General features: G+C 43.1%; 1 protein-coding gene across 2 annotated transcripts in view; it reads left to right on the forward strand.

Moving 5' to 3' along the window:
- FGF12 (fibroblast growth factor 12) overlaps positions 1–13,337 on the forward strand; it is a 614,009-nt gene that overhangs the window by 120,863 nt on the left and 479,809 nt on the right. The window contains exon 1 of one of the 2 annotated variants that reach the window (XM_040349557.1): positions 9,599–9,685. The exons of the other annotated variant lie outside the window; for it this stretch is intronic. Within the exon in view, the coding sequence (XP_040205491.1) occupies positions 9,661–9,685 (25 nt within the window). The 5' untranslated portion in view covers positions 9,599–9,660. Of the gene's footprint in view, positions 1–9,598; positions 9,686–13,337 lie in introns of those variants that run through there. 2 annotated transcript variants of the gene reach the window in all.

A 13,337-nucleotide genomic window follows, 5' to 3' on the forward strand; every position in this document is an offset into this window, starting at 1 on the left:
TCTTAACTACAGTTTATGTTAAATATTTTCTGGTGTCTTAAAGTAGAACTAAAGGCAGGCATTTTTTTTTTTTTTTTTTTTTACATTTTGAATAAGGGAGGGTCATAACCCCTGTGTCCCAGTGGGAAAATGTAACTTTGTTTCCTGTCCTATAGCCAAAATAGGAAAAAGAAGAAGAGAAAATTCCTCCAAAGTGAGGGAATCCCTTCTTGTCCACACATTCAAAGACTTTCCCTCTATTCCTTTTCTGGTGGCACCCCAAAATTTGGGATTTTCTTTCACTTTCACTCTTGGTGATAACAGTCACCATGAAAAATAGAGAGGCTGAACGGGGGACACAGACAGTCATAAAAGCCTAACCTGTGTTCTAATCCCTCTACATTCTGCCTCTAGTTATACTTTAACCAAATAAGGTGTGATTAAATGTACTATATGTAAACTGTCAGTGGTGCTTGCAGGTTAGAATTTTATGTAATTTCCATACACCCCAACTGTCCCTCATGTGGAAGGACTGCCACTCTTATGGAACTAATTCCCTCTGTCCCACGTTCCTTCCCAGTTGTCCGTCCTTTTGGACAGATGTGTAGGCCTCTACAATAAATACAATTCTAATGTGACACTACATTAAACCTGTCACACAAACTCTTATATTCTAACATTATAAAAAATACATCTGTGCCCAGTGCAGGGCTGTATTGTAACAGCATGGGGATGTACAAGTGTTGTGGGCAGCCCTATGCTGGCAGTCCCATTCATGTCTATTGGAATACAGTGCATCTTCGTGCTTATAAAACATGACCCTGCACAGGACACGGATGTAATCGCTCTGTGTGAATAAGGTCTAAGTCCTCATGCAAATGGACAGAAAAAATGCTTTTAAAGGCATTTTTCTTATCTTTTTTTATTCCTCCAAACCTGCATTTGGAGAGGAGCTTAACACCATAGTTTACACACACCAACACATGCATGCAAATAAATTCATGCCGGGGGCTAGAATAAATGAATATTCTGGCCAGTAGAATGAGTTTACACTGATATGCTTCCAAATGCTATACACCTGTAAACGTGTGTAATTTCTTGCCAAAAAATATTTTTTGGCTTGATTTTTCTGCCAGCTCCTGGCAGAAAGATTAAGGTGAGTTAGGATTTTTTAAATACGCTCATAGACATGAAGCTTAAGTGCCAGTTCACACAGGGGCGACTTGTCAGGCGACTTAGCCGCCTGACAAGTCGTGCTTCGTTCTGTACTATTGAACCATTCTAATAGGAGCGACTTAAGTTCCTCCGACTTAGAAAAGGTTCCTGTACTACTTTAAGACGACTTGAGGGCGACTTGCATTGACTTCTCTACGTCGTGTACAGATCTCCTTGCATAGTCACTTTGTAAGACGGGTTGCCCCTGTGTGAACCGGCACTTAAGGAAACATATTGATCAAAAAAGCTCTTGTGCTTAGCCAATCAGTTTTGCTGATTAATTCCTCATGGGCCACATAAGTGGGGTCATGGAAGGGGGTGCATCTTTTGCTTATACTCTTTGTGCTAAAGGGTTTTCCAACTCACACAGCTGGGATATATGCATTTCTGCAAAAATTCCATAAAATATTGAGATTGTCCTATTGCTGTTACAAGTAAAATCCATAAACAAATAAGAATTGTGTAATGCATTGGACAGTACAGTACTTTGATAATCTTTGCAAATGTAGCATTGTACAGTACTTGGAAGCTCGGCTTGGCCCTCTGGCAACAGCTGGAGAGTGTCTAAGCTTACCTTAGATGCGTATACAAGCTGTCTTGCAAAAAGATGTCCAGGAAATGTTTGGATGAATTCCCAGCATTATTTCCCCTGATAGCCGAGTTCATTTAAATCTTGTGTGCTCCAATAATAAAGAAGAAACTTCTACATCAGGGCTTCTAAGTAATCTACTGGGACACCTGGAATCTCCTAATACATGGAATCATCAGAGATGAAATGGGGTTTAAAAAGACAGCTTTGTAACATGTTTTACATAATTACCAAAGAGGTTACATCAGAGGTTGCTTTAAAAATACCTTGTTCTCTTCTGACCTTTTTTGAGGTGTTTTCACAACTTTTCACACTTCCAGTCACGTGGACAGCCTTGAAATATAGTGGTTACTAGTTATACCATGACCTGGATGAAAGAAAACCTTTGCACTTACAGAGCAATATCTTTATATTAGTAGAGAAGGATTTTGGGAGTACAGAACAGGCTGCTACTGTATGAAGACTCCACTGGTTTTATTGACTATGTTACTATGGGCAAACAGATGTATGCAGTGTGTGTGTGTGTGTGTGTGTGTGTGTGTGTGTATAGTTTTACCATATCAACAATAAGTCAGTAGTTCTTGATGAAAAATTAGCTAGATGACATATACATTGTTTGCATGAGACACATAATCACAATGGTAGTAATATACATTTGATAATTACATTTTACTTTTGTTTAGAGGAAAAAATAAAGTGTAGTGCTTAAACCAAGTAGATTGTAAGAATATACTTGGATGGTAAATAGTGTATATCGGAAGGAACTCAGTGACAGTTCATACTTGCAACATAGTAACATTGAGTGTATTATCACAATAATAAACCATGATATGTGAATAAACACTGTGATATCGTGATCATAAAATAATAATTGAAGTCCATGTAAAATATATTCCACCACGTGAGAAGGGATATAATCCAAGGAATGTAGTAACGTCCTTGTAGTGATTGGACCACCACCAACAGTATAGTAATCTGCTTACTGGAATCGGTGGACTTAAGGGGACATATGTCGCCAGAAGTCAAAAAAGGCTTTAAAGTGTTCATCCAGGGTCATGGAAGCAGGCAGCTGAATATGATGATCATCAAATGCTTCTAATGGAACACGGCTTCAAGGGGAACTTTGTGTTGAAAAAGGAAGGTTCCTGAGCCAAACCACTCAAAGTGGTGTCAGAGATGTTTTTAAAAATAAATGTTTTATTTTACAATTTTACGCTATGTGGCCACCCTTCTCTTTTACCTCCCAAAAACATCTCTGACACCACTTTGAGTGGTTTGGCTCAGGAACCATATTTGTGTTACTTTTGTTTAGAGCAATTGGATGTAACCATTTCAGTCATTACAACCTCCATATGCAGCAAAATATTATGCATTTACTCCAAAGGCGTATCTAGTGAAAATAGCACCTATGGCAAGCACTGAATCTGCGCCCCGGTCGAAACATTTGAAACCCATCTTTCAGATAACCTTAACAAAAAATGGCTAACAAAACTAGTAATATTTATCATCCCTTGTGATACCATGTGTGGTGACATATCCTATTTATAGAGAAACCTGGGGGTTATTAGACCCCTGATCCCTCCTCTGCTCTCCAAGGCCAGGTAAATGCAGAACCAATACTGGAAGTGATGAAATCTTCATCATATAAGGCCCCAGTTTTCACAGAGGAGAGGGAGAAACTGATATTCCTTCTTCTTCTTCTTTGTGCGTGCCACTCCGACCAGATGGAATGGGAGAACAGGGGAGGGCTGTGGTTGAACGCAGCAGGCATAGCGCTGCCATTGTCCATTAGCAAAGGTGCTGAAAAGGAGATCCTGCCTATGCTCGGGAGGAGGGAAGAATAAAGCCTCAGACCCTGGTAAGTGCCTTGCTGCCCAGCCACTCAACAGCACCCCCTTCATATGGCGCCCATGGCACTTGCCATGGCTGCCATACCCTACATATGCCACTGATTTACTCTGATAATCGTGAAATTGCTAGATATTTGACAGCAAGGGGGTTGCTTGGCCCGGGCGTTTGGGACATGTGCCCTGGGTGTCCTCCTCTGTGCCCTAGAAGGGCTTCCCTTCACTGGTAAGTGTATTGCAGGCATCCTTTTGAAGGATGCAGAGCAAGAGTAATTATTTCTTGAGAGGGTTTTCTTGAACAGAACGGGGGGGGGGGGGCAATTTTACTTCTGCCAGGTGTGCTTTTTCCTTGGGAAAAGATGATGGAGAGGGGAAATGTGTGATAGTGGTATTCTTGCTTGGAAGAGGGGATAAGGGAGGAAAGAGACTTGTGCTAGTGGCCATTTTTGTTGGTAATTAAGTTTTCCTTATGGAGGAGATTATTTCTGAGGGGTGAGAATATTTTTGGGGAATTTAAAAAGTACAAAGTACCCTTGCTTTGGACGTAGTGGTGGGATTTTTTCTGTGGGGGATATAGGGAGATAGTTGTTTAGGGAATTTGTGGTTGATGGGGAAGATTTTTGTTGGGTGAATTTGTGCCTGTGGTGGGAGCAGTTTTGCTTTAGGAAGAAAGAGAAAAAATGTTTTCTGCCTATGGGGTGGTTAATTTGGTGCCATGAAAGCAGCACGGCATGTTGCAAACTCCTAAACGCTCCACTTGGTGCTGTGTTTAGTCTTCCTGAACACTTCAATCTGTGCTGGGACCACAGCAGTCATTGGTATTCAACAATTATACAGTGTGCAGCAATCAAGAGTATGCAATTTACAAAGTTCAGTGGTCGGCGTCATGTAATACACAGTGTTTGTTACAAAGTGTAAACTGTGATGTATGTTACATATCTCAGACTGCTGTACTCTATACCTTGTGCTGTAATTACTAAACACCTAACAACTGCACTCTGAATGCTGGGTTTTGTGTTACATACCTTACTCCTAACTTATGAAGTCTGTGCATTAAAGCGGGAGTTCACCCATTAAACTATTTTTTCAAACAATCCCCTTAGATTAATGCTCGTTTTGTCTAGGGGAATCGGCTAGTTGTTTTAAAATATGAGCTGTACTTACCGTTTTCGAGATGCATCTTCTCCGTCGCTTCCGGGTATGGGTCTTCGGGAGCGGGCGTTCCTTCTTGATTGACAGTCTTCCGAGAGGCTTCCGACGGTCGCATCCATCGCGTCACTAGTAGCTGAAAGAAGCCGAACGTCGGTGCGGCTCTATACTGCGCCTGCGCACCGACGTTCGGCTTCTTTCGGAAAATCGTGACGCGATGGATGCGACCGTCGGAAGCCTCTCGGAAGACTGTCAATCAAAATAGGAACGCCCAGTCCCGCAGCCCATACCCGGAAGCGGCGGAGAAGATGCATCTCGTAAACGGTAAGTACAGCTCATATCTTAAAACAACTAGCCGATTCCCCTAGACAAAACGAGCATGAAGCTAAGGGGAAAACGAGTCATGTACGGGTGAACCTCCGCTTTAAATACCCCTGACCTCTGCACTCTGTGCATTACATTTTCCTGACCCCTACACTCCTGCACACTTTGCGTTACTTACTGCTGAATCCTGCATTGTTTATGTCACATACTCTTGATCCCTGCTTTCTGTTTGTTACCTACTCCTATTCCCTGCACTCTGTGGACCACATGCTCCCAACCCGCTAAGATAAGAAAAGACAACTTTTAGCAAAGAATGTTTAGTTAAGGGACACAGGTAAAGGTAAGTCACAAAGCTTTTTACCTTAACGCATTCTCTGAATTAGGGTAAAAATCCCCACACTTCTTGTCACCCATTCATCCCTAAACACCTGACTCCTCCACTGATCCAGAACTGTCCCATCTGCAGCATCACTTCCCTCTCCTCCTAATCTTACAGGTAACTCTGAGGCAGTGGGAGCCATAGGCTCCTGCTTCTGTCAGTCAAATTCTAAACAGGGGGCATGGCCGAGCCACGTTGTGTGTCTACGGACACACACACAGCCAGGCTTAGGAGAGCACCTGCATGGGTGCCCCCTCAGCCTATGGCTTGCTGAGGGGGCAACCACAGGAAAGGAGGAGTGGAGATTGCCAGTGGAGGACTCCAGAAGAGGTGGTAAGAGACTGTGCTTTGCAATACCATTGCACAGAGAAGGTAAATATTATATTTTTTTTTATATTTTTAAATAATTTGCCTTTACAATTACTTTAAGCACGTCAATAATCTCTTAACGACACTTTTTACTGCTACATTTCCTTTAAGGTAGTGTTAAAAATAACCAGTGCAACTACCTGAAGGATTTATGAAAATATGCAATAAAAGACAATTAAATAATATAATTTACTGTATGTATATATATATATATATATATATATATATATATATATATATATATATATATATATATATATATATATATATATATATATATATATATATTTTTTTTTTTTAACATTAAAATGCATGTGCCCAGAGGTTATAAAATGCCCAATTAAATATCTTCTGATAATTTCTCTGGGTGAGCTTTGCAGGACATGAAAATTTGTGAATTTGAATGTTCCAGCACTTTCTATTGATGCTGGGGGCTTGATGGATGTAGAATCAGTATCAGAGCCTCTCTTCCTCCCCTCAAGTATTATGGCCAGGCTGTCTGTCTGAAAACCTTCCATAGCAGTCGGAAGCCTTATCTGAAGTGATAAAAGTAATGCTGTAAGCCTGTGGCCTAACCTGCCTTGTGCTGTGCATGAACCCTGGTTCAGGATCAGGATAGAGAACACATCTGCACAACCTTCTGTGACAGAATTATGTTGTGTATTTTACTGCCTAGCTCACTAGAAATAGCAAATAAGCAATGGTATTAAGGGAGAAATACTCTGCTTTGAGTAAAAACATGTTTTAGCTATATTTGGCATATGTAGGGTTGTTTTCAAGTGGACAGTCTGGCGTTTTACTTACCTGCCTATTGGTAAGAGTTCCAGGCCTCAGACAAGAAAAGAGTTGTTTTGGTTTCACTCTTTAGCCTTGCTGAGACAAGCTCTTATTTCCTTCCCTACAAGTGGTGGAAGTGCTCTATCTAGTCTGATAACCCTCTCGGGGAGAAGGATCTCAGTCTCTGAGGCAAGGTCCTGCGTGAAGAGCAGTCTCTTTACTTCTCTCAGGTCCCACCCGATTGTGATCAGCTATAGCAGGCTTCCGTTCAGTCAGCTGCTCAGCCATTTTCCAAAAACCTGCTAGCCTTATTGCCTGCCCCCTGCCCAGACATCCCAACCTGCAAAAACTAATTTCAGGGAGGTGACACTTCATGGGGGGGGGGGGGGGGCGCAGCCTTACCAGTGCCCATGAATTGCAGCCTGATCACACAGCTTCTGGGGCTGGGCTGCTGGTCCTGGGGTCTGGCTGCTGGAGCTGGGCTGCTGGTCCTGGGGTCTGGCTGCTGGAGCTGGGGTCTGGCTGCTGGAGCTGGGCTGCTGGTCCTGGGGTCTGGCTGCTGGAGCTGGGCTGCTGGTCCTGGGGTCTGGCTGCTGGGGCCAGGGGTCTGGCTGCTGGAGCTGGGCTGCTGGTCTCGGGGTCTAGCTACTGAGGCCAGTGGTCTGGCTGCTGGAGCTGGGCTGCTGGTCCTGGGGTCTGGCTTCTGGGGCCAAGGGTCTCTGCCCAATCCCCTCCTTCCCTGCTGAATTGGCCGAACCAAAAAAAGTACCCATGCAACAGCCAAAGCAGGCTGAATTCCCCCACCTGCCTCAGCTTGTAGCACCTTATATCCGCCTGTCACTCAGCCACAGACAGAGCAGCCGTACTCCATTCAGCCACTCGGGCTGCTCTGTCTTCTGTCTATGGCTGAGTGACAGGCCCACCTTGTGGGTGTCTGAGAGCCCCCAGCCAAAGGCTAGCGAGAGACTTGGGATGTCTGCCTGCCTTTTATGTCAGCAAGTTTCAGACACACTCTCCTTTTTTGTTGCATCAGCCAATCACCGACCTTCTGGACAGATCCAGACCAAGCCAAGATGGCTGCCTCCTGCATTCTCCATTCTCCTCTGTCCCATTGCAGAGATTTCCCTTCACTTCCTGTCCCATAGCCAAGCAGGAAGTGAGAGGATAGCTCTGCAAATTAAAGGATTTTTTTTTGTGGACCCAAACTTACCAGAACTAGTGTCCCCATTGGAAGATTTCCCATCTATTACTTTTCTCTGGACAACCTAAAAATTGGGATTTTCTTTTTACTTTCACTTTCAATGATAATCGTAAACAGGACAAATAGAGAGGGTGACTCTCCTTAACAGGGGCACAGACAGCAATAAAAACCGACAGGGGTTCCAATCCCTCTCCACTCTGTCCAAAACTAAAAAAAAAATGTAATCGTGGCTTTATTTTAGGGGTATTATGAGGTGCACAAGTGGCCCTAACTGGGTTCATGTAAAATGTAAAATCTCAAACCAGGCTCCAGTCAAGCCTTGGTACTCCTCTTCCCCCACCACAACATCACAGTGCAATCCTTGGTAGTCTCCATAAAGAACTAATACTCTGTAGACTGCCTGACTCAAGATTTGAATTTCACATAAGCATTGATTCTGCAAATTCCTTATGGTGCCTGTTTGTTGTTGATTCTGTGAATGTAATAACTCAATATATTTAACATAATGACAGGTTCCCTTTAATTTTCATCTCTCTACTGTAAGTTCCTAAGCAACATAGCCCTAATTAAGGCAGTCTTTTTGTAAATATGTTCTGTGTCAAGAAGGAAACGGCTTAATTATCCTAAAATGTTTTCCAGATAGTCTGTAGTCTATTTTTCTCTTTCTTTAACCGCTTAAGGACCGCCCCATGTGCATATAATGCAGCAGGAGCGCAAAATCACATACCTGTACGTGATTCTCCTCTTCGGCTCTGGGGTGCGTACGCCACCAGATCCCTGCTCCCGCTGTGATTAGGATGCAGTAGGAGCCAATACGCGGGTCTGGCGGCCATACGTAGAGAGGCAGAATGTGTTTTGCCTATGTAAACAAGGCAGAACACTGTTCTGCCAGAAAGGAAAATGGAGATCTCATGCTTCTGCTAAGCAGAAACATGGATCTCTGTTTTCCTTTAGTCAAAGCACTCCCCCTAAAGCACACATAGGAAATATTTAACCTTTTAATCACACCTGGTGTTAACCCCATACCCTGCCAGTGTCATTTATACAGTGACCGTGTATATTTTTAGCACTGATCACTGTATTGGTGTCACTGGTCCCCAAAAAGTGTCACTTAGTGTCAGATATGTTCGCTGCAATGTCGCAGTCCCGCTAAAAATCGCTGATTTCCGCTATTACTAGTAATAAAAAAAAATCCCTAAATTTATCCCATAGTTTGTAGACAATATAACTTTTGCGCAAACCAATCAATACACACTTATTGGGAATTTGTTGTACCAAATATATGTAGCAGAATACATATTGGCCTAAATTTCTGAAGAAATAAGATTTTTTACATTTTTTTTGTTGGAAATGTTTTATAGCAGAAAGTATTGTTTTTTCCAGAAATGGTCGGTCTTTTTTTGTTTATAGCGCAAAAAATAAAAAACGCAGAGGTGATCAAATACCCCCGAAAGAAAGCTCTATTTGTGGGGGGAAAAAAGAACATAAATTTTATTTGGGTACAGCGTCACACTACTAATACTAATACTAATTGTCAGTTACGGTAACTTAGTGCCATATCTCCAAAAAATTGGCCTGGTCAGGAAGGGGGTAAAACCTTTGGGAGCTGCAGTGGCATAGATGCCCTTGGATAATACATTTGTAAATATAGAAAGAGCTACTGCAGTCTTTGTTTGGACCAAGAGGATCGTTAGTGTAGAAGAGGGTGTTGTGTTTTTACAGTTATACGACACTCATTCTTTACATGCTACACGTCAGCGACATAGAATGAGCCTCAGTGAACAGGTCAGACATAGTGCCATAACACACCAGCCTTCTTACAGCAGTGAAGATGGCAGAGCCTTTGGAAGAACAAGGTCAGTGTTGTGGACAATTCTGATTTAGCAGAATTTGCTGCTTTTAATAACCCATGTGCAGGCAAATGTCAGTGTAAGCAAATTTTGAAAATAGCTTAGAGGATCTTTGCGTTTATCTCTTGCTGACATATACGTGCTTGTTGTAGATATTAACATTAGGGGAACATGTCAATGCATATTGCAACAATTCAGCCGCTTGTAAGGCCCCATACACACGAGAGGATTTATCCGCAGATACGGTCCAGCGGACCGTATCCGCGGATAAATCCTCTCAAAGATTTCAGAGGATTTCTATGCGATGGCGTGTACACACCATCGCATTGAAATCCCCGCTGAAATCCTCTGCCGATGACGTGTCGCGCCGTCGCCGCTATTATGACGCGGCGACGGGCGCGACGCTGTCATATAAGGAATTCCACGCATGCGTCAAATCATTACGACGCGTGCGGGGAATCCCTTTGGACGGATGGATCCGGTAAGTCTGTACAGACGAGCGGATCCATCCGTTGGAATGGATTCCAGCAGATGGATATGTTGTGCAGCACAACAAATATCCGATCTGCTGGAATCCATCCCAGAGGAGATTTCTCCGCGGAAACAGATCCGCTGGCGTGTACACACCATAGGATCTATCCGCAGAAACCCATTTGCTGGGATTTATCTGCGGATGGATTCTATCGTGTGTACGGGGCCTAAGGTCGTTTAGGTTCATATGTGTTTTTATAGTCATTTGCGCATACGCAGTAAACAGATAAAGATGCAAAAAGAGCAATACCTTGACTCACCGACATTGTGAAAATAGGTGAGAACTTTTTTGTTCTGTTGAAGGACACTTCAGTAGTTGTGTCAATGTATATATGTCTTAGCACAGGGGTTGCTCAATCTTTTGAAGAGCGAGGGCCACTTAAGTTATTTGCAAACCGGTCATGGGCCACAATGAACTGTGGGGTTTTACCTCCCCAAACCACAAATGTAAATGAGCCCTTACTGTCCAGAGACCCCTATAAGGCTGCTTTCACACTGATGTGCTGCGGTTTACCCGCACTACAGGTGCAGCATAGTGCACCTGAGGCTTTCCCGCGGGTTATCTGCGCTTTGCCATAGACTTGTAATATATCTTGTGGGTGTTGTGCATCTTCAGAAAGCGTACCAGACCCACAGGATATAATAGTAAGTCTATGGTTCAATGCAGCTAACCCGCAGGAAAGCCTCAGGTGCACAGCACTGAAAGTATGTGTGAAAGGAGCCTATAAACCCTTTTTTATAAGTACTAATATTGCCCATGGCAAAAGTCCAGTGTGCTGTAGGTGATATTTAATACACTTACCTTTTCCTCTTCCAGCTTCTGCTGGCATCACTCTCTAGGTTGCAGAGCATTTGATATCACTCCATCTGGGACAGGAGCCGGTGCTACAGAGGAAGCTTATGTGGCTCCTGCTCCCTCCACAGTCGCCTGCTTCCTCTGTTGTCTAAGCAGGCTCCATGTACTCTGAGGCTCTGGGATGGCGGGTCAGCAACCCGTTGATCTCGATCTAGGCTTGCCAACCCAACATCCTAGAGCACTTCCCTGGTTGGAGGTAGAGGGCCACATCAGAGGGCTCCGAGGGCCACAGGCTGAGCACCCCTGCATTAACACATTAGGGGTAGAGCATAACAATCTGTAACTTTCCTGTGTGGTGACTTCATTGTGACCACAGCTATTTTATTATCAATTTCAATTTTATTTTATTTACCAACATTTACCAACATTTACTATAAAGTGAACAAGCTGCTAACTTACCTTTCCATTGCATGAATGAGAATATACCTTTAAAGAATATTTAAACCCCATCAATGAACTTGCCAAAAACACTTGTTGATCTTGCCAGAATTGTCTGCTTATACCTTTCTGTTGTCTCTGCCTGTGCTGACTGTTATCAGTCAGTAAGTGTATATTGTTGTGAAGATTACAGGATCCCCCTAGGAGGAGTTCCCACTAGTCCTGTTCTGTTGCCCTGATACAGGCAACATAAGAGTGAATAAGACACATGAGCTGAATAATACTTAGTGTGATTACTTGAAAATATGTGCAATAGTCACAGAGATGATGTTGTGGTGTAGTATCATATACAACGTATTTAATGAGAACATTTAGACCTGGTTCACACTAGTGCATTTTCAGATGCGACTTGAATTGCACAAATTGCATGACAATGTAGCTGTGAAGAGATGAGTCCTGAGATAAGAAGATAAGCCTGATGCAGATATTAGCTTTGTTGCACCTGCAAGTAAGGGTGCATATTGTGTGCAAGCGGTAAGTCTGCTACATGAAACTGTAAGTGGGTTTCTGTACCTCCATATTGAAGAAGGTCACATGGGATCAGTTGTTTCTTGACCCTACAGGTAGGTGTTGCTTATAATAGTGGTCAACGCAAATGAAATTGGAGATTTGGTCAGGATCAATGGTGTCCCCAATGCTAAGAAATACAGGCAGACATATATATATATATATATATATATATATATATATATATATATATATATATATATATATATATATATATATTATATACCTGTATATATACAGTATATACTTAGACCCGGATTCACATACATTGGCGCATAGTTATGCCAGCGTAGTGTATCGAATATACGCTACGCCGACGCAGCACACAGAGGCAAGCACAGTATTCACAAAGCACTCGCCCCCAGTCGCTGTTAAACATACGCTGGGTTTCCTCAGCGTAAGCCAGCGTAGGTGACAGTGGGCGTGAGCCATGCTAATGAGGAGTGACCCCATGTAAATGAAGGACTGAGCGTCATAAAGTTACGAGTAACGTACGGCGCATGCGCTGTCCCGTGGACGCATCCCAGTGCGCATGCTCAGAATCACGTCAAAACAACTGCCTAAGATACGTCGAATCACTGCCTACGACGTGAACGTAACCTACGCCTAGCCCTATTCACGTACAACGTAAAATACGACGGCTTGTGTTCCCTGGTCCATACCTTTGCATGACTTGCGCCTCCTATATGGGGAATAACTTTACGCCGGACGTACGACTTACGCAAACCGCGTATATTATGCGCCGGGCGCAAGTACGTTCGTGAATCTCCCTCATTTGCATAGGTGAATAGGAAATCAATGGGAGTACCACTTGCGGCCAGCGTAAATATGCGCCAACGATACACCGGCATAGGAAAGTTACGTCAGTCGGATGAAGCCTATTTTCAGGCGTATCTAGTTTTGTGGGCACGGCGCACAGATACGACGGCGCATACTTACACTTACGCGGCATATCTCGAGATACGTCCGCGTAAGTGTTTTGTGAATCCGGGCCTTAGTATATACTTAATTTGTCTGAGATAAGTAAATTATTTAGTAAAAAGCTTCCCAATTGAAACTGGTTACATATGTTGGAATCTGATTGAACAATATATGTAGAATCTCCTATACACGTTTTTAGCATAATGGCTTACCTAAAAAAAAAAAAATCGTTTATATCCAGTCAGGCCTCCAAACATCTTAAGCTGGCCATACATGGCTCAGGTTTTTTTGTTTAGTTAGCCGACTGACCTAAAAAAACTGGGCCGATTTTCTCCATCCACACATTTGAGGCGGATGGGGAAATCGCCTCTGCTGTGTCTTTGTATTTTGACAGAGGGACTCCCC

Source organism: Rana temporaria, chromosome 4 (genome assembly GCF_905171775.1).
Source record: "Rana temporaria chromosome 4, aRanTem1.1, whole genome shotgun sequence".
NCBI lineage: Eukaryota > Metazoa > Chordata > Amphibia > Anura > Ranidae > Rana > Rana temporaria.